Raw genomic sequence first — 25,633 nt, forward strand, 5'->3', positions numbered from 1 at the left:
ATATTCTGTATGTTAAGGCAGTATTTGAGTTTGTTTAGGTCTAGAGTGTATGAATATACTAATGAGCATAGTTTCCTCATCTCTAAGGCAAAATTTGTTTGTGACACACACTTGTTTTATGACTCTGGATAAGGATTGTATGGTATAGACTAGACATGCTGCTATCTAGTGACTGAAATATTAATTACTGTGTGAGGTGTTAAATAATAAATAACAAACTTAATATAATGGCCGATTTTATGGATAAGTCATGTCAAGCTGGTCAGTGCTCCAAAACCCTATATTGAAATGCTGCACTTATAAGATTGTTATCTATTAAGTTGTTATCAATTAAATATGTCATGATTGTACTTCCTACCCTCTAACATGCCACTCAAAGAAGAAATAAAAATGTCTACTTGTCTATAACTAGGGACTGTCTTGTGAAAGAAGAACTTTATTGTAAAAAGTGATGTAACAGCGATTACACAAGTGCAGACCACTATAGTGTAAATGTGCAGTTTTAGGAAAGTATGTTCCTATTCTGTGACAGTTCAATGATTACTGTTCATTTTCATAGATTTTTATGACTTTTTAGTTCCATGAAATATGAAGTAGTATTTGAAATGTCAGTGATATTTTGGATGTTATCTTAATCAAATGAATGCTTTTACTTGCAGATTTTTTGGAAACAGATCCTACTGTTATGATCGAATACACCAATATGAAAAGTAAGTTCATTTCTGTCATCAAGACATTTGTGAAATTGTGAAATTAATATTCAAATTGTGAAATTGATACCAGTTTGGTAACAGTTCAATTCAGATCCAATCATCATTCTTTCATATATTTGCAGAGCTTTACGTGACGCTGAAAAAGCCATTGTTCTTGCAAAGGACTGGGCAAAAGGTTATTTTAGGAAAGGAAGGGCGCTGGCGGGGCTCAAGGTATGTATAGCTTTCAGACTGTGGACGTCATGTACAGCATTTCATCAGATGGTTGAAATTCATGTTGCCTGTTTTCTGACTTTTTTCTCCCTATTCTTTCATGAGATCTCAGTGTCAGGAGTACTCACCACTAGAATACTGGTCATTTTTTAATGAAGATGAAAACAAGAAATTATCGTGATATTAAAGAAACATTTTAATGTTATTTGGTACTTCAAAACTGTATCAATACATGTAGCACTGTAGTTACGCCAAATAACATAGTTCTAGTTAAATGAAGTATCAAATTTTCATTTAGTTTGTAGTTTTACAAAACGATATATAGTTGTAGTTATCTTCATTAACATTTGGTTGTTGTAGCTGTACAGGGTGACAGTAAGTATCCTGAGGACATAGCCATGAATTTGTGAACATGTGAATGTAGAATAGGGATTTTGTGAGTTTGCTAGACAGGAATGTCGGTGTGCATTATCTTTTTTTTGTGTTTTTCCAGCTTTTCCCTGAAGCAGAAAAAGCGTTTATGCAGGTGCTAAAACTAGATAAAAACTGTGATGATGCTGTACAGGAACTGTTGAGAGTTCGAACCTACCAGCTTACAGTGAGTACAACATATACAGTCAAGCGTCGTTATTCTCACCTCCCTTTATCCGACACTTCTGTTGGTAGCAAATTGAATAAATGTAATTTAGTCTTACATATTTAGTCCGACATCCTTGTTAATCCGACAATTTGCTGTGGAACAGTCCATGTTGGATGATTGAGACTTGTCTGTACCTCACAGATTCAATGCAGTATTTTGCCCGGGGTAAGGTGAATTGTTTTATACCAATGTTTTCTAGGGTTTGTCTTATACACAAGGTAGAATAAAAAAATCTGTAACAGTTTAAAGTTTCACTGGTGAAGCCAAGTTTTATGCACTGATGATGTTCGTCTTTAGGTTATGTTCGTCTTTAGGTTTGCTTTCCTGATGAGGGTACATTACTTAGTACTAATTTTAAAGATTTGTACAGGGGTACTGCTTTAAAGATGGTGATAAACTATGCCATTTGAGTTATATAACACTCTGTGACTTCAGCCATCAAATTTCTTAATGGTGTAGTAATTTCAACAAGTAATCAGGGTAACTGATATGTATTTTGCCACCTATTGTCTCTCGCCAACAAAGGCTATTGCTTATTCATTCATGAAAATAATGACAAACTTGTCCTCGAAAACTTTGCCATGGTCAGATGATATCATTCAGTATGTCACAGCACAACTCCAGTCTAAGTAAACTTAACCTCAGTACTTTTCGTTACACTCCACTACTGAGTCTAACAAAAACTTATGGAGGTCACGTCAGGTAACCTTTAACATTGACCAATCAGAACACAGCTTACCAAATTGCAAAAGTGAACATTCGCACATACCCTTTAAACTTTTTTATGTCGAAAAGGTTCATACCCGATTGATTCCAAATGCTATTTCCGGGTGATGCACACAACCATGACAACGGTGAATAAACAGTCTCTGAAATTGTGGTTTTGGCAATATTCAAGGATGTCATCTTGTGGAAATATTAGCTAATCATGTCAACAGAAACTCCAAAGCGTATATACTACAGGTCAAATAACTGTCTAATATGCAGATTTGTTTGTGGAGAGTGACCTCTGATCTGTGTCAGTGACCTGAATATTTTGTAAGTCCCTCCGATCCTTAAGTAGTAGCCGTTGTCTGATTGTTTAATTCTGTTCAACCATCTCGCGTTTTATTGGACGGTCATAGGTCGCTCAAAGGTTACCTGACCTTCTACAATAGTTTGTTAGACTCATTGGTGGAGTGTAATGAATAACACTGAGACTAAGTTACTTAGAGTGAGCACAACTTATTCTGTATGTCATAGTCTGATACTTTATACAATTGTAGTTCAATTGAGGTCAGGAGTCACGAGTAATAGTGAGCCTTGCTCACATATTTTGGCTTGTTTATTTCAAAGACTGTTGCTGGAGACTTTCAAAATATATATTGCATTCCCATGATGTGATATTTACTATATGGAGACATGCTCAGTTAATGACTTTTATACCCCAAATTATCAGAAAAAAAATCATCTTCAATATGTCAAATAGTGTTGGATTTGAAATGATTAGGGGGTATTTCGTTATGATCATCAAAGGTTAGCAGCTCAAATTATGTCAGAAAGAGAAACATGGGGAGGTATGGATGTGTTTGTGACTAGTCAGTGTATCCTGACATGTATTCTGACTGTATCTTTCAGGAAATGGGTTTTTCACGACAACAAGCAGAGGCTTCAATAAAGAAACATGGTTCTGTCCAGACAGCTTTAGACTCACTTTTAGCAGGAGTTGGTAAGTGAACAGCTTGATGTAAAACCCAGATTCAGATTTTGTGAACAGTCCTTTATGAACCAGCCCCACTTGCCCTTGGTGGATCTGTTAAGGTCCGGGGTAGAATAGGTCATCATCAAGCTATGCTTGCCACAAAAGGCGACTCGGTTTTTCATAAGAGGCGACTAACAGGATCTGGTGGTCAGGCTCGCTGACTTGGTTGACACATGTCATCGGTTCCCAATAGCGCAGATCGATGCTGATGTTGTTAATCACTGGATTGTCTGGTCTCGCATTTGCACAGATTGCAGCTCATGCTGTTGTCTGGTCCAGACTCGATTATTTACAGACCGCCACCATATAGCTGGAATATTACTGAGTGTGGTGTAAAACTAAACTCACTCACTGTCTTCCTTGATGGCAGTTTAATGTTGATGTGACAAAGTTTTAGGGTGTAGAGGAGTTTGATATAACCTATATCCATCCCTCCTTTACAAGTGTTTAACATGTCTTATGTAACATGTCTACTGTGTCCCATGTTGTGCAGAATGACAGTGCCTTTGACTGTTGATCAGTAAAGAATGTATGAACATAATTTCAATGGATGTGAACATGTATGTTCAAATGTGTATGTTTTATTTAATTATAACACTTACATAATTGTGGAAATGATAACTAATTTTCTTTACTTACACTGATCAGGTTAATATTTTTTGTGTGCAGCACAGTGATGGTCATGAATATTGATGTTTTAAGTTGCCATGGTTATTTTGACATTTGGTCAACCACAATACTTCAGTACATTCATTATGTAACACCCGGTTATTGCATTCACTCTCTATTTCAGCGGAAACCTCATTATCAGGAGAGGTTTATTTCTCTGATGAAGATGAGTTTATAACAACGTCCAGTTCACGGTTACAGCCCTTTCAGCAGTCACAGCCCTCTGATATCAAAATGGAGTAAGTTCAACAACCTGCACATACACATAACCAATCTAGTCTGTCTGTGCTCATTTCCAGCTCAAACCTGCCTGACCTGTAAAGTGTTGGGTAGGAATTGGTCTTCTGCATCTCGTGCTTGTTGTAAGAGGCAACTGACAGGATCAGGTGGTCAGGCTCACTGACTCGGTTGACACGTGTCCTCATGTCCCAGTTGTGTAGATTGATGCTCATGCTTTCAATCGCTGGATTATCTGCTCTAGATTTGATTTAAAGACTGCTGCCATTAAGCTGGGATATTTTCTCACTTGAACCTGTCTACCTATTACCAGCTTAAACCTGTCATCTTATGTACGTTACCACATCAAACCTGTACATGTTTTAACACTTCTCCACTATGTGGTGCCATCTTAAGGCAGTCGCCATGATGTGAATCATTGGATTATCTGCTCCATAAACAACAGGGATATGGCTGAGTTGTATTAAGCAACAAACAAACAAAACAAACATCTGTATAATCAGCATACACAGCTTTCTTGAATAGAAAAATTAAAATAAAAAAATATCCCAGCTCACATTTTCAGAAAAATGAACAAAGTTGGATGCATTTCTAATAATTTGAAGCACGTAATAGAAAATCTGATCTAAAATGACAGTTGTTAGGTGTGATGCTAACATGTTGTCTTCTATTTGTTCACAGTTTCAATAATCCAGAGGGTCTCACTGCGTTGTGGGTTGGAAATGTTTTACCTCAGGTCACAGAAAAAAAATTGGTTCAAATGTTTCAAAAGTAAGTTGTCATGTATTAGCTTGAAGTGTCTTATGATTTTCAATATTAGTGAAGTAAATAAGGAGGCCGAGGAATGTTTGAGGCTTTCTGCGTTAGTATATAGTTCTATTAGATATATGGTGGTGGGGTAGCCTAGTAGCTGAAACGTTGCTCGTCACTGAAGACCTGGGTTCGATTCCCCACATGGGTACAATGTGTAAAGCCCATTTCTGGTGTCTCCCACTGTTAAATTGACAAAACATTGCTAGTCGTTGACTTTTGATCAGAGTTTTTCATACCTCATTCTGAACACTGTATATTGTTTATAATAATTATGTTCGATTGTGTGATAACTCATGAGTAAAGTGGGGTAAATGGGACAGTTATTCATAGAAGATTGAGTACCCCGTTTAATCTTTCTAAGCTGCTGTGGTGTGCTCATCCATCAGTGATACATGTGTTCATTTGTCTTTGTTTCAGATATGGTACAGTGACCAGTGTGAGGCTTTTACCAGACAAGTATTGTGCATTTGTAAATTTTAAAATGCCTGTATCAGCAGGAAAAGCTATGCAATCATTACAGGTGGGTGACAAGGTCAAACAGTGGTCTTTTGTTAACGTTTTGTTGGAGATAGTATGGGGTTATTTCAACGTTGTCATCCTCTTGTTTGAAATCCTTTAAAACGTCGGTTTGAAAAGTGCCCCTGTTTGTTATTTGTTTATTGGGTGTCCAGTTCTCTCATTTGTAAGAAGATACATATTGATCAATATAACAATGAATAGATATTGAATTCATATCTTAATAAATTGTAATCTAACTTTGTCTTTATATTTTGTACATCATTTCGATTGTGTAACTTCTTTTCTCTCAGTTTTGGTGTTCTGCTTCTAGTGAAAGAGAGAAGTCCATTTACTACTATTTATACTGCCACTCTGTGCAGTGAACACCTGTGAAGATCCCGGGGTAGATTAGGCCTTCAGCAACCCATGCTTGCCATAAAAGGCGACCATGCTTGTTGTAAGAGGCGACTAAGGGGATCGGGTGGTCAGACTAGCTGACTTGGTTGACACATGTCATCGGTTCCCATTTGCACAGATCGATGCTCATGTTGTTGATCACTTGACTGTCTGGCCCAGACTTGATTATTTACAGACTGCCGCCATATAACTGGAATATTGCTGAGTATGGCGTAAAACTAAACTCACTCACTCACTCACTCACTATGCAGTGAATAAGAAATTTATTTCTATATGGTCAATTGCTCCTTTTTTGACTCACTAACCTCTAGAATGGTGATCTAACAATTAGATAACTGTAAGATTCCTGTGTATAATGTTACAGAACTTTTAATCAGAAGAAGGTACATATTGATTCCAAACGAGAATGAATTCTACTTTTTATTAATATAAATCTGATTTTGTCTTAACAGTTGTACAGCCCTGTGATGGTTTAGTCCATTTTTTGTGTTCTGCTTCTAGAACAAATTGAATGACTAGTGATTGTGGGAAATCATTTGCCAAGTCTGATGTCTGTGTTTCAGGGCGTTGAGTGTGAAGGTCAGCGTTTGTTGATCAAGTTCCCCGACAATCCAATCTGTAATGGCAATGGCCCAGCCCAAACAATACTAAAGAAAAATACAGCATCACATACAAAAACCCAACAGATACAGCAACAACAGCAACAACAGCAGCATCAACAACAGCAATTACAACAACAACAACAGCAGCAGCAGACGGGGTAGGTAATTATCATCAAGTTATTACACATGCTTCCATATACCATTGCCTTGGTTGGTCTGTGGATGCCGTCATGATGCTGTTGAATGTGGCATGCTGTCATCATGGTTGTACACACGGTCATTCACCTACATCATACTAGGTTATGTAAAGTTATACTAAATCGTGTATATATTATAGGAGGTCATACATTGTCATACTAGGTCATGTATAGCTAAAAGGTCATGTTAAAAGGTCATGTAAAGTCATACTGGGTCATTTACAGTCAAACTATGTCATGTATAGATAATAGTAGGTCGTGTATTGTCATGTGTAGATCATTGTAGGTCATGTAAAGATCCTACTAGGTCATGTGAAGATTATACTAGGTCATGTGTAGTCATGCTAGACCGACTACATCTGGTATGGATCATATTAGTCCACATATTGTCATTCTAGCTCTTACATAGTTCTACTAGATCATATGTTAATGCATTCATAATTGGTAATATACTAAAGGACAATCACTGACCGGTAACTAGGAAGTGGCCCAAGTCTGTGAATGATCAAAATTTTGCAATGAAATGAATATTGATGAGGTTTTCCAAACTTGGAAAAATCATAACTTTCCCCTGCCCTTTCCGACCTTTTCCCTTTTCCTTACACTTCTTAACGCTACTTCCTTGTTATGCCACAAAAATGGGAGATACCTCGATAAGTCAGCGGCAGACAACTTTGTTTTTCATAGAGCTCAAGAGTGGTAATACACCTGATGGGATCAAGCAGTTGATAGCTGCAGATGTTAGAGGGGGAGTGTTTTCATTTGAAAACAACAAGCATACATACGAAAAGAACTGTTTGTATTATTTTTTCAGTCGATATCCGTAAGTACCGCAAGAATGGGAAACGCCAGTATGATCCTTTCTTTCTTTCCCTCAGGATATGTTATCATACTACGTAATTCATAATCCAAACAGGTCATGTGTTTTCATATTAGGTTATAACTCATATCTGGTCGTAAGATTGTACTAGGTCTGGTAGTAACGTATATGGACATAAATGGTCAAACAAGGTTGTGCGTGGTTGCCACTAGGTCATATGTGTTCATACAAGATCACATGGTCTTTTTCAACTGTACATAGCACTGCTAGAGAACTATGTTGTCATACATGTACATGCATTATCATTCAAAGTCATGTACACGTCATGCACCATCATGCACAAGCCAAATGCAGTCCTTTGCAGCCTTACGTAATCTGTTGTAGGCATCTAAAGTTTATGATCATTCTTATGCATCAGTTAATGCATGCTGTAATCACACAGAGTTTTGGTCACATGTAAAATACAGTGAAGGTTACTCGTGTCAATTACAACGGGAGACAATCCTTGTTTGACAGGTATTCCATGTATTGATGTTCTTATTGGCTTGTGTGAAAACTAGTCTGTTTATTTGGGGGTCATCGTTGTCAACTAAATTGATTGCATTGTAAATTTGCTTTAGTGGACCAGTAAACAGTGTTTGAAATTTGATAGGGTTCTTGAGGTTTGTTTCTTAAGTATTTGAATGTATGGATGCCTAAGTCTTTTGTTCAAATATATGACTATTATTGTTAACGTTTGAGCTGTAATTCAGTTACCGGTTAGTGGAGTACACAATTTTGATAGGACTAGCTTGTCCTGGACTTAAACCATCGTATCCAACTGCATGATGTTAGACTGGTCTTACCAAGGGCCAAGGTTTGAATTCCTCATGTGTATAGCATGGTAATCCTGTCTTGTGGGCACATAACAAGATTTCTAATGAGTGACACACATTTTGCATCAGAGTAGAATACCAGTAGAGGAAGTAGTGTGTGCTTTTATTTGATAGTCATATTTTGTGAGTGCATTAGTTGACAATCTGAACCTCTAATTTGATGAAACCTCACCTACCTGGGTGAACTGAAGAACATTTGGTTTCGGGAGCATCTGTGCTGTTCTAGAAATAATTATATTATTAGATTGAGATGCTGTGTTAGCATAATGTATCATAACCTGAGTGTATCATCTTATGTTGAAAAATTACTGTGTTAAAACAATGTTCCAAAATTTTCAAGTACTTGAATGCATAATCCTTTTAGAGATCGCAATCTTTTTGTATTATTTGTAGTTATGTATCAGGACTTCTTATTGACGTTCAAGAGATATCTTGAAATGCTGTGACAAATTAGAGCAATAGTTGCATCCATTAAAATTTCATCTTCCTCAAATATTTCATTTGGCAACATATCTGAAAAATATAAAAAGAGTCCAGTTATATATTTGCATGGTAAAAGAACAGTTCATATATGAAGAACAACGAATGGCAACAAGTAGGAAATTAGATAAGCTCAATTCAGTGCTGCAGTCAGTTCTTAGGTATAATGGCTGATGATTTGTTTCTGAAAACATGACTTTTGATTTGATACTGGATTGACAAACATATTTTCTTGACATCAATTCATTTATTTTAATTTTCTAGCTTTCAGTGGCGGAGGTCTTCTAAAGCAACATGTAAAAATTTAAAGGCCTAAGAAAGACAGCCAGGCCCACCTAAGGTTACATTTCATCAAATTTTGGTCTTACCATTCATTTCTCTTCTTCGTATCGCTTTGTTCCATTTGTGTTGATGTGATGGGGTGGCTTTGTACAGTAACCACTCATTTGTACCGTACCTCACTCCCTCTGGTGGCTGAAATTTCCTTGAAAACAGGATCAGATGGAAGGAATGAAATTCATGAGCTTTGTGTTTTGTCTTCAACTCTGAATATGTGTACTTTGTAACTATGGTATCCGCTGAGTCCATGTATTAAGCACCTGTTCCTTAAAGCACCTGTTTCCTATTTGCTTGGTGTCAAGTCCTTGCACCCTCTGTTGTTCATTCTTCAATCTCGTCTTCTCATTTTCGGAAATAATAGCAATCATTTAAAGGAAATAATTGCCCAGTATGAGATATTTTGACAATGTACTCTCTAACAATTATTCGTGTAATTTGAAAATACTCACGATTACATTTCAATTGTCAATGGCATGTCGGAGAAAACCGTGATTCTTATGATATATTTTATTCATTTTTGTCCCTACATGTTATATCTTGACAAGCGTATGCCATTTCACATGTTCTGTCATTGAAGAGTTTTCTCTACTTCTCCTTGAATAGTGGGGTAAGGCTTCTTCTTGAATAGTGGGGTAAGGCTTCTTCTTGAATAGAGGGGGTATGATTTTCAGTGGTGCTTCAATTTTCTTTGTGACATGTTTGGGTGCTCAGGGGTAGAATTCAGTATTCATTGATGCAGTTGGGGTTTAAGTAAAGGATAAGGTTGACCAGTTGTTCTGTGAGTTAAGTTACCTTGCTTGATGCTTGTTTGCAAATAAACTGCATGTGCCGTGTTGTTCCACACAGGGGTTCTGTTGTATGAAAATATATCTCAGGACATTTCAAAACAAAGTTAATTTCAATACTTTATTGGTACTGCACAACAAAAGTTTAAAGCATGGATTTTTTTCAAATTACTATAATTGATCGGTCCTGGTTAAGGACAGATTCAGACAACTTACAACAGTTAATCTGTTTTGGTGGTCCTATTCATATTGCAACAGTTAATCTGCTCAGATGATCACAAAATATTCTTTCATACTGCTCTAGTTCATCTGTCTTGATGAGGACCACTTGATTCGTTCTTGAGTTATCTTTGTATCTTCACTAGATGAGTTCACACATGGTCATGGTAGCTATCCAGGGTGTGTGTGTGTAACATCAAGGAACATGGCAGGGTCGTGATCTCCAGTGTGTCTTTGGGGTTAAAAAGACTCAAGTGTTTCATGCTAATTCAGATATTTTATATATCTAGGTCGTTAAATAGAATGTTACCCCTTTTTGAACTCATTATGAGGTGTTGCTATAATTTTTATGATTACATGGTTCTTATAGTAATAATTATTGGCTGCACCAATAATAATACACCATCAAGGTAATAGTGTGTGTAGACATCTGCAAGTTCACATTAGTAATTTCGTGTATCAAAACAGTCATATTTACCTCCTCAAATACCTCATCTACTTTCTGAAGGCAGCTTGTATTCTTTTTAGATTTTAGCTGAATTTGTGACGATTTTTACCCTGTTTTATTTCAATCAATAACTTAGAAGTTATAACCACTTGTAAAATTGTCACATGTCACATTGTACTTCAAAACTTGGCTGTTTTAAACGGAAGTTAAAGTTACCCCTTGAACCATTTTTGTTTGGACACGTTATTTGGGTAATTTTGTACTCCAATACTGAATGTTGATACTATAGATCGAATTCCTTAAGAGTATGGTATGTTTAAAGATTTTAAACATTTTTTGGGGTCTGATGCCAGGGTTTATGCGTGTCATTGTGTCCCAATTGTGTGGATAATGCTGATGATGTCAATCACTGGATTGTCTTGCCCAGACTTGATTTTTTACAGACTGCCATATATATAGCTGCAGTATTGCTGAATGTGGTGTTAAAACAACAAACAAACAAAACAAATATGTAATAAATGGGGTGGGGGGTCCCTTGCTGTGATATTTCATCTATATTGCTTATAGTGATGTAAACCATTACTTACTTGTTCACCTTGATATTTTAAAATTGAAATTACACAGTGTGACATTCAGATTAGAACATACTTCATCTTATCTTCATTCATCATCATGCGTCACTCATCAGATTTTCAGAATGAGTTGGAGAGTGCATAGGACATCATAGACAACATTATTTGTAAACAACATAGGTTTTATTTTGACAGACTGGAAATAGTTTAGCAGTAGGAAATTTGGCCAATATACCTATCAGAATACAGTTCTGTTTTCATTTTCTAATTTTGTTATGACTAAGGAAACAAAGTGCCCATTTTTCAAAATATTTTTAGCCTTTTTGCGCATTACTGGCATAATTCTTAATGCATTTTCATTTTTAATTCAACTATGACCAGTTACTTCACCAACTTGCATATGATTCTAACTATTTAGGGGTTCGAAAATCTCATCGCCTGACCCCTAGAACATGTCAGTTTTCATATCGGGCAATCAAATAATGGTATCTCACTTGTTCGTGGACTACTAGATAATTTCCACTTAATCACTTTTTGATAAATAGTCCAGTAAACATTAACATCACACATTGTGTCATAAAATCGGGGCAAGTCGAATATTATTAGTCAGGACAAACTTTTCAACATATTTTTGAACCTTTGCTATTGATTTGTTCAGATTTTAAACAGGGATGCCAAGTTGTTAACATTTAGAGACCAGTTTAAGGTCACCGTTTGACTATCTTGTTTCAAATGGCATTGAAACTCTGCAAAGATGTAGTTGGTAGTTGGTAACCCCCTGGATGCCACAGGGACATATATGTCCTTCCTCTACATACCTCACTTGGAAGTCAAATTAAATTTTAAATATACCACGCATATATAAATACTACACAGTTTTGAATTCTGCGGAAAATTCCCAGTTTATTGATACCATCCACTATCTTCTCAGACCAAGCTAAAGTGCTGAAAATCGCCTTTCAAAATAGGCTTCATCGTAAATGTCGCCATTTTTCAAACTGTACAAAATCGAGATTCACAGCGTTATTTGCAGTATGTTTTGAAATGTGAAAATCGGATAATTATTGGGAGTAATGAATTTCAAAAATAGTATATTAATGATCACTGATATCAAGTTTTCATGTAACCAGGAATGATAATTCTGAAACGTCACCGATGTACCCAGAATCGGTTGGGATGTTTTCGAAAATACACTTACATGAGCGCCGAAGTGCGCTTTCCGCCATATTGGATAGTGTTTACAAAATCACGTTTCGAGAAGGCCGGTATTGAGAAGCCCATTACATCATGTATACTTCATAGTTAGCTGCGACAAATGCATCATTGAATTCCCCATATATCTTAGAATCAAATTACAAATGGTCTTTGTCACCAAATACCAACTGTCTAGACAAAACGAAACGAAATATATTTAGTATGAAAACGAACGCTGTGCTCGAAAGACAGCGCTTGACTGAAATGTAAACAAAGAAAAATTCCAATTTTACACTGCGTAGCATTTTCGGAAATTTCCCAACATCCAGCCCACTAATCATTGCTTACAATGGCTCCATACGCTTAGTATATTCAGGGGAAGAGTATCGTGGCAAAAAATAGTAAATTGAAAATAGATACAATGAAATAATTTGGTAATTCATAAGAAACTGTCAAACTTTCAGTGCAGCGTGACGCCATGACTGACGCAAAATCACGCAGAACGACAACGGTACTTATCGGCATTTCTGGCTTGTTCCGTCATTTACAATGTAAACGATAAGAACATATCACAATACACAAATAGTCAGAATAATTCTGATTACTTACATCTCACATTTATATACAAAAGATCCCTGAATCAAGCAAAAAGTCGTCGCAAAATCCCGTGTACCCTTCTCAGCGAAGCCGCCATTTTGAAAGAAATCGGTCATCGGTAGTGATGTCATACGTCAACATTGTTGCACATATTAGGCAATTTCTTTGAGGTGAAGGTCGGTTGAACAAGAGTAAACACAATGCCCATACCATTCCGATTACACTTATAGTATTGTGATGTATATTTTGCGCATCGTTCAGATATTTTTTCATGAAACTGATTTCAGTATCTACATATATCCATGTTCAACACCATATCATGTGTGGATATAAGGTATCCGTTTTTATTCTTTGAAAGCTTTTGATTGTTTGAATAATATCTACATGGGAAATTGACTCAGTAAGTGTATTCTACCACATTTTAAGCCCCTACACAAGTGTTGGAAGATCACACGTAGCCATTACTGCAACATGTGCTTTAGTTCACGTGATGTGCAATATTCAATACGTTGGGACAAATATTGCAGTTACATATGAACAGGTTCATAAACAGCGATTTAATTCCAACTTAGAAGTAAAACGGATAATATTAATGAAAATGATGTACATTTTATCAAATGTAGGAGCACACATACTACTGTTTAAAGGAATTGTCTTGTTCATTGTATTGGTTTGTGTCGTTTTTATAGACAAAACTATTATGAATATTAATTGACCAGGTGCGACTTTGTCAAAACGTTTCATGATTCATTATCATTGTTTTTCGATAATAAAGTCAATTCAAATGCGATTAAAATATATCTGATGGCAGAATGTCTAACTCAAACAATATTTATAAGGAAATTGTTAAAAATATATACATCAGGTCAAGTCTTAATTTCGACAAGCATTACGTCCATTTTCTAATACTTCTTTACTGAAAAAGCGATCTCTTTGTACCTTTCATTGCATACTTATGAAGGGAATTGATTTCATAATCATGAGAAGAAAAGTCTTTTTCCTAAATGAATACTCAATGAATATTCAGGTGTTGTGAAATTTTCATTTAAGCTAAATTGATGCTAGGCAGGTGCGCGTGTTGCTCACAATAAGATATGTAGTAAAACCGTGTAATTGTTGATATATTTAGGACACTATTTCAGTGATAAAACCATTCCTTTTATATTTTGGCTAAAAAATGTTGAATTCTGACACAGAAGCCGATATCTTTTACACATTGAATGGAAATTAGGTTAGATATATACTAATCAGCAACCAGAGTAGTCTTTTTCCGACGTCACAAAATGCACAAAACATGCTGTGACGTCAACTAAAATGTCGCATTATTTTCAGTTATTTCATTACGTTTGAAAATGTGGCTGTTACTCCGTTAATAATGATGGAAAATTAATAAAAATACATATACACAGGCAGGAGAATATGGGAATCTAAGAACTAAAATATGTATCGGATAGGGACATCCAAATCGCTATTGCCTGATTTTTGATGTTGTACGCTTGCATCTTTTCTTACAAATTGTGAAACCACCAAAAGGTATCCTCTCACACTGGGGACATTTGTATTGGAATAGTTTGGTTCACTGTGAACAAAACATCACGAAAATATACTGTCCATATCCACAGCAAATTCTCTCCATGTGATCGGAGTTACATTGACCTAATGTAAACCATAGCTGAGTTATGCCCCCTTATCTTTATACGTGCATGACCTCTATGTCGACGTTTGACGTCATAGTAGAAAATCGATTTTTGACATTTATTGCGGGTCATTTTTGATTTTGTGAGTATTACCTTATGCATTAGCACATACATCCATTTCATATACACTCATGTCGTTCAGATGTCAAGCTGTATTTTCTTCGCTCACACTTTCCTTAAAGATGCCAAATTAAAAAAATCGTAGCAGAGTGCTTTTATTGGTGCACGATAAAAAAACTGAGAAATTTACTGTTTTTGAACACACACAAAAGTTTTGAACAACTTTTAGCAGTGTCTATTTCTCAAACCCCTGAGGTAGCCGCAATTATATATATACCAACGGATAGGAAATCAAATATTCTACATGTCTGTGCAATTTCATAGCCGTACGCAGAACCTGGGCCACGGGATCGCAAATCTCGCACAACGTTCACTTTTCAAACTTTATGAAAATGTGCGCCTGAAAAAAAACTCGGCATCCAGGGGGTTAACAGAAGTTCTGTATTAGACAACACAAACATCTTGACTTTTATACCATCCAAGCTTTACAACAGCTTTATGTGTATACAAAGTGTAATCTGAATAGGTGCAAAATGTAAAAGATTTAAATCAGCAGCATGTTTCAACAAATTATCTACACATGGGGTAAAATGATTAAGAGTGGGATTTCACCCATGGTTGCCATGGAAACCCTTTAAATGCTTTTAGCAACAACTGTTTTGGACAGTCTGGGGAGTTTCATCATCCAGCTTTGACATAGAAGGAATCTAGAACATACAACTACTCTGTTTTTCATTTTGTGATCCTTTATCACTATATGTAATTTAAGAAATAACATGTTAACGTAAAATACCAAATCACGCTCAAACGTACCCAGACTGTTGACTGAAACATTATGCAAAAACATTTTACTTGTAGAATATTCGTTCTTGTTGCTGTTTTTTTCCCAAGGTACTCTATGACTCTCTGTGTAAAATTAAAAGTCTTTGAAGTAGATATTGGAAATTTGTGATCAGTATAAGGGTACAAAGTGTGATTGCACTGACAAAGGTCACAAGGACTGGTAGGAATTCCATCTAAGTACATCGGGCTGGGATAAGGCATTTGTTTAGGTCAAAATGAAGGTTGTTGAGATGAGGATACAGACAGACCTAGCCCCTAGCCAAGTCTTGATACCCATGAAGATCTGGGTTAGAATTGGTCTTCAGTAACCCGTGCTTGTCGTAAGAGTCAACTAAGGGGATCGGGTGGTTAGACTCACTGACTTGTTTGACATTTGTCATCATATCCCAGTTGTGTAGATCTGTGTCCATGATGTTGATCATTGGATTGTCTGGTCCAAGATTTGATCATTTACAGACCGTGCCATATAGCTTGAATATTGCTGAAGTGGACAGTGAGCAGCAAACAAATAAAAGGAAACCTGAATTCTGGAAAAATACCTTCATGAAGCATGAGAAATCATAAAAACACAGTTACAAAATGCTATATAACATCTTCTGTCTCCTGCTTTATTTGAATGAAATCCTACATACTGTGGCTATGTGCTCTAGCTCTATCTTATAAAAGCTCACACATATAATGGATGGTAGGAAAAATACTTTTCATCCATTCTACACAAATGTTTTTATGCGTAAGGAATGCTGAATTTGATATGTGTTTTTTTTAAAATTTTTTCAGTGTACGAAATCAACCAAAGCAAAGCGGACCTGTAAATGGTGATGAATGCTATTTTTGGAGAACGACTGGTTGTATATATGGTGATAAGTGTCATTGGAAACATTTGCCAGATCATAAAGGAGTGGATAAAAAACCATGGCAAAAGGTAAGACTTGAGAATTTGTGCATTTTCTAGACAAAATCATTCTCATCAACTTAAGGTTTATTTATGAAAATATTTGATGTTAATTTAGAATTAATTTGTTAAGACAGCTCTAGAGACTGTTTTTGGTCAACAGTTTATTATAATGAGGTAGTCTAAAGGTTAAAACATTTGGTCGCCATGTCAAAAGCAAGGGTTCGATTCCACACAAGGATACAAAGTGTTCATCATCCAAAACTACAGGAGATACCGCTTGTGTGAGATCAGACGATATCTCCCAGGAGATGTCATTTTGAAAGTAGATTTTGCACAATGCCCAGACAATGCTATGACATCATGAACTTCATGACATGACAGTGCTATACCATCACTGCACTGCAAATCCAATGGCACTGCTGTGTTCAGAGATGTACATGTTTCATTGAAAACTAATGAAGAATGATTTTGGATGATAAACAGAATCTCACCCACATGTCTACCGGTATCAATTTTGTCAACTCTTGTCGATACAGTTAAATATATCCTTGGCAAGCCAATATTTATATTTGATATCAATAGACACTTGGGTGAGATTCGTAAAATTTGAGTGCGTACAACTCTGAATAAGAAATCTAAATTTTTCAATAGCATATTTCCTTTATTACATATTACAATAAATGAAATGCAACTGGAATTGGTTTGTGAATCTAGGCTTTCATCTCAGGTTGCACCATGTGCAAGCAGGTATACATCTCTTAAATCGAGCCCTTTGGTAAGGCTGGGTGAATGACTTGGTTGAATGCATGTCATGGTATCCATGTGATGGTATCCCAATGGGTTGATCACACTATGAATATCTTCGGATTGTTTGGCCCTGACTTAATGTACATAGTATAGTGAGAATGTTGCAGATGTTTAGAATTATGGAGAAATTAATCACTTATGTTTGTGATGATAATTTTGTACTCTGTTCCTGATATCAGTAAAGCAGTATACAAATTGCTGTTTAACCTAATGATCATATACTTTTTATGTTTCACCTCTTCATCTAATCCACTTTCCCTTGTTCACATGATCTTCTGTTTCACCCGCTGGGTTCCATCCATTCATGAAATCCTGAGTCGCCTGATAATAACATATTTGTTTTTAAACCTTTCATGGAGCTCTGCTTTAGCTTTTTCAGGAGTTTCTCTTTGTACTTGTACATCTTAAAATACTCCTTCCTGAGTTTGTGATTCTCTTGTGTTTCAGAATTCTGTATAGCAGACCATCTACCAAGATTTGTTGTTGTTATTGGGTTATCTCCCTTGCTCCATTCGTGGCCTTGCTCAGACTGCCTCGGAAGAGGACCCTAGTGGCTACATCAAGACTGGCAGTCTGCCCCTTGACTATATGCAGCTTATAAGAGAACTGTGTACTTAACAGGATAACTGTGATGGGACATAAAGCAGCACACTGCCCTGGCTAGGACCTGAAGCTGGTTACAAACAATTTGGATTACAGGAAATACCCAGAAGACGTAGCTTTGCGACTGTAACCAGACAGTCCATCAAGAGGAAATGGTGGGATGTTACCATGGTTTCCAGTTGAAACGTTTTATGATATTATCTTGGCTGCCTTGGAAAATCATCACAGATGGCAACTTGTGAAACAAAAATGTTCCATGATATTGTCTTGGTTGCCATGGATGATCATCATGGATATCAACTGGTGAAATATTTTCCAAGGCTGAAATGATGTATTTTGATTCAGGGCATTAGGTTGTTCTGTCATCGGATGTGATTAGGTTGTGGGAAGACTCAGAGGTGTATACAGTATACAGAGGCCATCTCTGTCCATCACAGGTTTGAACCAAAGTATACCATTAAGTAAGAACTGACAAAATTCCATATTTTAGTCCCAGCGTAAACTATAGGAATCTATGGCACATTTTATCATTGTGATCTGTAACACTGTTTGACTTGATTTTGTGATAGAAAAAATGGCTTTCACTTAACTGGTGTTGGTTGTATTTTTTTTTTTTGTCTTCTTTTGGTTTTATTATGAGCACTTTGATGGTATTGACTGCTTATTTCATCATTCAACATCCAAAGATGCTTGAATTAAACCAGCATCTGCAACAGCTTGATAAAATTCACAGACATTTTTATCATCACTTATATAATTCTTATTCGTATTTATCATCAGTTATTTTATTGCTTGGCAGAGGTAAATTGACAGTTGGTTCATGCAAGTATCACAATTTTCATCAAGAAATTGAAAAAAACAAACCCTCCTATCTTTACATTGACAATAATAACTATGATAAAAATAGTAATGATGTACCAAGTGACGTGTGTTGCATAAATGTGTGACTTCATTATCAGTTTTATTCTATTATGATGGTTGCTTAAAAATCGTGGTCAGATGATTCATTAGGTTGGATTCATTTTGGAAGACAAGATAGGTAAAAATGTGGTTTTTCCCTTGTATTTTTGTTTTGCTATTTTATCTCATGCTGACCTTCAGTGCACCTTTCAAATCAGTTTATTTGGGTTACTACTGTCGAGCCTAAATATATCACAGAAACAATCTACAAGGAGATAAAACACTGGCATCAGTGGGTAGATCAGGAACATCAACACATTATCAAGAGTTCTTGAATGTCAGTCACGGCTTGCTGTAGAATTGATCTTCATCAACCAATGCTTGTTGTTAAAGGCGACAAACAGGATCAGGTGGTCAGACTCATTTACTTGGTTGATACATGTCCTTGTACTCCAGTTGCATAGATCGATGCTCATGCTGTTGATCACTGGATGGTCTGATCCAGAGTTGATTATTTAGACTGCTGCAATATAGCTGGGATATTGCTGAGTGTGGCATTAAACAACCAAACAAAGTCAATCTAAGCCCAACAGGTGTAAGTGATTCAGGATTATCATGACACTTTAGTTAAGATGTAGTCATCATTAAGTCATCATTAAATACTTTGGAATGGCTTTATGAGGTGACCAGAAATCCCTGTGACTGATACTTTTGATACCATCCACTATCATGTGCAATAGTGAGGGCTACTTTTGTTTAGCCTCTATCATCAAGGGAAGAGAAAGGCCAGCCTTGCTTTGTATGTTTTTATCAAGTGTTCATGTTTATCGATACAGTTTTAATGTTCTGAACATTGAGATTTTGATAAAACTGGTTTACAAAATGGCTGGAATAGTTTCTTTTCTGAAATTCAAAAATTTAAAAAAAATAAAATCAGTTTTCTAATGGATTGACATTTATGATAAGGTTTTAATCAAGGATGGAATTGAGGTTTTATAAGGGAGCACCTGCCTTGTCCTCATAGTGGCATTAGAGCTGATGTGATAGTGCACTTACTTTATTTTGACAGAATGTTTTAAGAAAGTGAAAAGAATGAACCTTTATGGTGATGGTTCTGAGAAAATGCATATGTTACTTTTGATTTGTTGTTAACAGTTTTAATGATGATATTCATGATGAACTATTGTGGCAGTTGAGTTGGGTCCAGTAAGTAGATAAACGCTTGGTGACTTAGAGATACATCCTAATCTGACATTATTCGACTAGTTTCATCTAACTTTGACTGTTTTCATCTTTAGTATATGTTGTATTTTTATTAAGTGTTTAAAAGTTCCTACCATAAACGGCCCGATTTATCTGTTGATAAATCAACAGTTCTGTTGACTTGACAAGCTGTACACTTGAAGGTTGCTTAATAAAATGTCTAAAAATAATCTGAAACAGAAAATAATAAATGTTTATGATAACACGAGCATGTGCCTGCATAGAGTTATGAAACAAGGGGGATAACTCTTGTTTTTTTGTAAGATGAATGATCATGGGAATAAATTCATGCCATTGTATGCAAGTCAATGTTTTTATGTCCAAAGTTGTGAATCATTGCTGCATGTCCATTATATGCCATAGTCAGAATAATGACTATTTTCATATATTGATTTTGGTTTAATATGGATGTGTCAAGTTTCATTAATAAATGTTATGCCGAATATTTCAAGGAGACTACCTTGTACATTGTTTTAATGATAATCACTTGAACCATTGAGCAGGTTGCTGACTGTCACAGAGATGCCAACCTCAACAATTTGATCATAGTCTTGATGAATTTTAGTCTTAAACTATGCCAGTAAAATTGCCTCCAATGAAATTTGGAGGAAACTCATTAAAATTCTTAGATTAAGGCCAAAAGATATCTCTTTTGTCAATTAAGTAAATTTTTGGACTTCACTTACCTTCATCAAAATTAATTGACATATTTGAATTGGAATCATTGCAAGTAACAGTTTGGAAATCTGCTTTTGGAGGTATGTGAAATTTAAACTTCACTCTTGATTTGTGGCATATTAGCTTTCTCAGATTCCATCATTTTAACATTTAGTTGACTACTAATTTTATGGTCAAAATCTAAATTTTGATTCATGAAACATATTTGCAACACATTGGGGTTGGCGCCAATCTCTGGAGTACTGTTCTAAGAGGGTAAAGGGAAGTTAACAAACTTATACTGCAGACACATCTTTTCTGTCATTACTTGGGGGCCATGGCTGACCCAGTCATCTAAGGCGCTACAGTTTGCAGTACAGATTAAGTCCTTTGGTTGAACCAGAAACTTGTGTTGGTGAGTCTAAATCCAGATTTGGCCTGATACGTTTCTTGTCAGCTCTAGCACAAGACTTGATGACCTGCATTGCTTCCTCTGTTAATTTCCTACATAATGCTGATGTGCTGTGATTCAACTGAAGTACTGTTATGGGTTGCGTGAAACGGAACTCTCTCTGTTTGACAAAATGTCAGAGTGGTGGGGTAGCTTAATGGTTAAAATGTGCTCTCATCATGCTGAAGATCTGGTATCGATTTCCCTCATGGGTAAAATATGTGAAGCCTGTCTCTGGTGTCCCCTGCCATCATATTGTTCTTACAGTGACGTAAAATCATACTCACCCACCGGACAAAACACACAACATTTTGCAAAAACATTGGTGCAGGGTGTCTGACATATAGCTGGAATAAGGCTGAGTGTGGCATGAAACCACAACCAGACCATGAGGCAAGGTGTACCTCAATCTGTCCCTTTCTGTGGTTACTCCGGTCCAACTTTCGAGGAGCATCGTCCCACATGTTGGTTGGTTACAGTTACACTAAACCAACAATTGGACTGAACCAATTCAGGTGATAGGTATGACACAGATATTAGGATCAAGAATCTTGCTATTTCACCATCCTTGATAGGAGTAACATCTAACTTTCTTACAGTTAATCTTGAAAGAAAACTGATTATTCTGCCAGATTTCTAAGGACATTGCTCTGCAGAAAAAAGTCTTCTAAAGTAATTTCATTTGTCTCTCCAGCTCATAAAGATATTGGTGTGATACATAGATGAAATAGCCATGGCGAGCACCAGAATGTACAGATGGTATGTCAGTGGTTGATGTTGCAGTTATCAGTGCAATGTCTTGATACCTGGGAATACGTGTTGTCAGATACCTACTGATCTGGAAGAAATGACTGTAGGCAATACACCCTGCTTTCAACATCTGAAGAGCAGGGATGTGACTTTAGTTATATGCTTCATAGATACATTAGCAGAACGTATGGTGAACATGTTTGTTGTGTAATACCAAACACATGGATATTTTAAGTGTAAGATGCACAGTATCATGAGAGTATTTCCCCTTACTTTTCTCACAGCTATGCTCTAACAAAGAAGCACAAAGGAATTTAGCTGTAGACAGTCAAGTTTGGGTCAAGGTCAGACTGGGGTTGAGTAGGTCAAGGTAGGACTGGTTGGGTTAGTCAAGGTAGGACTGGTTGGATAGGTCAAGGTCGGAGTGAGATCAGATCAGTCAAAGTGGGTCTGTTGTTGGGTTAGTTTTGTGTGACAGTTCTGGGGTAACTATCCAACTTGCATCAGTCATATCTCACAGATCACTTTGTGGAAAAGGAAGGGTTTGAATTATGGGGGGTTTACTGAAATAACAAAAGTACCAAAGCATTGCTTTAAAGATGTGAGCTGATGTACAAAACAGTTGTCATGACAACCAGGTATGTGTATGGTACTGTACTATACAATTGATAATGCTGATCTGTTATATCTGCTGTATACTAACCCACCTATGCAACAGTATGTTTCTTTGAGTTTCTACTTTCATTGATGTTTTCCTGTTTACAATGTTTTCCTCCATCAAAGTGGTGGAGAATTTAACATATGAGAACTTTATAATGAAAACTCAAATTGGGTACACTGTTGAACAATATGTTTCATTTTATGATTTCCTGAAACTCAGTTGAGTTTTATTTGTTTAAATTTTGATTAGTATCAATGTTTTCTTTAAAGCATTACTACTATATGATGTGTTATGAATTTCTTAAAATGTGTGATTTCATATATATACCTGAAAATGTCCCAAAGAAGTGTACAATTTAATGTTCTTCAGGTACATTAGTTGTGCCATCAATATTTGTTTTCTATAAAAATATAAACAAAGATCTTAAATTGACCTCTAAGCAGTCTGCATGCTGCTTTTGTTGGTTAGGCTTACTGTATATTACCATGTATGAGCCGATGCCATAGATAAGCCAACCCCAACTTGACCCCTAAAATCAGTGTCAGAATGGTATGTTTCATGTAGGTACGAAACTTGATAATGACTAAGAGCAAGACATTTTGAAATGGTGAAAACTTTATAATTTGATGTGTATTTTATTTATCGTTTATAAGAAAGTGGCTGTAATCGTCATAAGCTTCCAGGCAGGTGTACCGCTAACCTGTAAGATCACCATGACAGGGCACTGATGACCTGAAAAATACTTTAATGAAACTGTGTCTCATAGATAAGCAGACCTCCTTCTGCAGACTGCTTTTTTTTCGGTCCTCAAAATTCGGCTTATCTACGGTAATATATGATAGTCAGATGAACTGTAATTCATGCATGTTCTGTTGACCTGGGTGTCATCTGCCCATGTCAGATGGCTGCAGTGATATTCTTGGAAAGTGTATGATGCCAGTCTGATTCATCACGCATGCGTGCGTGCGTGCATGCGTGCATGTGTGCGTGTTCTAGTCCATGTATCTTGCCCATACTTCTGTACCTGAAATAGGTCACTGTCCTCTAATGTCTTCTCGGTGCATAGTTGCATCCATTTAACATGCCAGGGTCCTTGTCAGTTTACAGCCAAGAAGATGATTACTGTTGCAGTTTTGGCACCTGTTGTCATTGAAATCAATTCCTAAAACTACTGCTGCACAAAATTTGACAACATACCATTACATGTTTTGTTAGAGTGTCTTTCATCCATGGACCAAACGATGAGATCATAAAACTGAAAGTCCAAATGTGTTTTGTAATTGTAAAACACTGAAAAGTCTGTTAAAAGGTTGAAAAAGCTCTTTGATTTGCTATTGTATCCCTATTGGTTGTTTCATATAAAGCTTCCTAAAGTTCCTCCTGATGATACGGTCTAGGATGTTCACATATGTTGGTGTAGATTTCCTTGACAAGGTTGGTCAGCACCAGTCTGGAAAGACCTGTCTAAGATCTGTATGACTGCAGTTTTTCCCTTCTATGTTTTGCTGACAGGAAAAACTAAATTACTCTTCCACATTGCACTTGTGCAACTTTCCCATTGACAAATATTAGGCCAGACTAATTATATTTCTTGTTTTATGGATTTTTGTCCTCAGAAAACCTAAAGGCAGGAGGGAAAAAAATGAAATAACAAAATCACCAGTCAAAGCAAAAACCCACATGAGTTTCCATGTTAACTCTTTTGGTTTGTTTATATAAACTAAAAATTTATAAAGTGAGTGTAGGTTTCACACTGATTTGAAGAGTATTTCACTTATATTACATAAACCTTAGGATTTATTTTTTCTGCGTGGAAATATAATTTTTTTTGTTTCTCATTTTTTGAAAAAATATAACTGGTGAATCCATTTTTGAGGAAATATAACTGGCCTTAACATTATTCCCAGCTTTTGACCATTTCAAAACACCTAAACGCATGCCATTGTTGATGTTGCAGTATTCAGGAAGCAGTTGGCACAAAGTTTTCGGTTCTGCTTTTATTACTGATGAGGATTAATTGTAGGGAATTAATTGAAGCTGGTCTGTTGTCTTTATTTAAATAACCAGAAGAGTTCATTGTTGTGTCCGTGTAAGGAAAAGTAGACAAACCAAAACAGTCATATCTACAGGTGTATACTCATGAATACAGTTGTGTTGCATAGGTTATTGTCTTTTGTGTTGAAATTGTTATCCCCAGTCCCTGTTTAGTGTTATCCAGTAACAAGATAAACAGTTGAGTGTTGTACATACCTTCATGGAGAGAGCACTGTTTCAGGAATAGAAAGACTCTCATCTAAATGAATGTGGTCATATGTGGAAAGGTTGTCTAAGTGCCAAGAAATCCAATGTGATATTACTTTGTTGTCCAACTTTTTCTGTGCTGATTCAGTATATTCTGCCTTGTAAATCTGAAGAAATCGTTTTCTTTTTGCAACAATATCCAAACATATGTAGTCACTGATTTAGTTGGACAGATCAAGTGGTGACTTGCTTCCCAGATTGCCTGTGTTTTATTCCACAAATGGTTGTTTTTTGTTGATACTTTCTGAAGATGACTTCGTCCCAGTATTAATAATGAACTACAACTACTGCTGTGTGTGGTAATTCATTCCCAACATATTACCTGCTGGCAGTTCCACAGTGCTTGGCATTCAAACAAAACCTTTCTTTTATTGTGTATGGTTTCTGATTGAATGGTTGGTGTGTTGTTTAACTCCGCACTCAGCAATATTCCAGCTTTATGGCGGTGGTCTGTAAATAATGGAGTCTGGACCAGACAATCCTGTGATCAAATGTTTTTTTCTGAAAGACTTTAAGGTTGATCGGAATATGAGCTTATTAAATTCAGTAGTGTGTCACATGCCCTACCTGTGGTAACTCAAATACTTGTCAGGACACCAATTAGCAATCTTTATATATATTTTTTTATGTCTTCTAAAAAATGTTACATTTGACTTCTTTTAAATGTTAAGTACAT

General features: G+C 36.3%; 1 protein-coding gene across 5 annotated transcripts in view; it reads left to right on the forward strand.

Moving 5' to 3' along the window:
• LOC137265357 (uncharacterized) overlaps positions 1–19,807 on the forward strand; it is a 45,933-nt gene extending 26,126 nt beyond the window's left edge. For 2 of the 5 annotated variants that reach the window (XM_067800745.1, XM_067800748.1), the window contains 10 exons: positions 660–710; positions 836–926; positions 1,420–1,524; positions 3,184–3,274; positions 4,101–4,215; positions 4,895–4,984; positions 5,444–5,546; positions 6,505–6,701; positions 16,447–16,591; positions 17,819–19,807. In XM_067800745.1, coding sequence (XP_067656846.1) covers positions 660–710; positions 836–926; positions 1,420–1,524; positions 3,184–3,274; positions 4,101–4,215; positions 4,895–4,984; positions 5,444–5,546; positions 6,505–6,701; positions 16,447–16,591; positions 17,819–17,830 — 1,000 coding nt within the window. In that variant the 3' untranslated portion in view covers positions 17,831–19,807. Of the gene's footprint in view, positions 1–659; positions 711–835; positions 927–1,419; positions 1,525–3,183; positions 3,275–4,100; positions 4,216–4,894; positions 4,985–5,443; positions 5,547–6,504; positions 6,706–9,179; positions 9,256–16,446; positions 16,592–17,818 lie in introns of those variants that run through there. The other 3 variants (XR_010954928.1, XM_067800746.1, XM_067800747.1) reach the window with 3 other exon arrangements.
• The last annotated feature ends 5,826 nt before the right edge of the window (positions 19,808–25,633 follow it).

The sequence above is a fragment of the Haliotis asinina genome, chromosome 15 (assembly GCF_037392515.1).
Source record: "Haliotis asinina isolate JCU_RB_2024 chromosome 15, JCU_Hal_asi_v2, whole genome shotgun sequence".
Lineage (NCBI taxonomy): Eukaryota > Metazoa > Mollusca > Gastropoda > Lepetellida > Haliotidae > Haliotis > Haliotis asinina.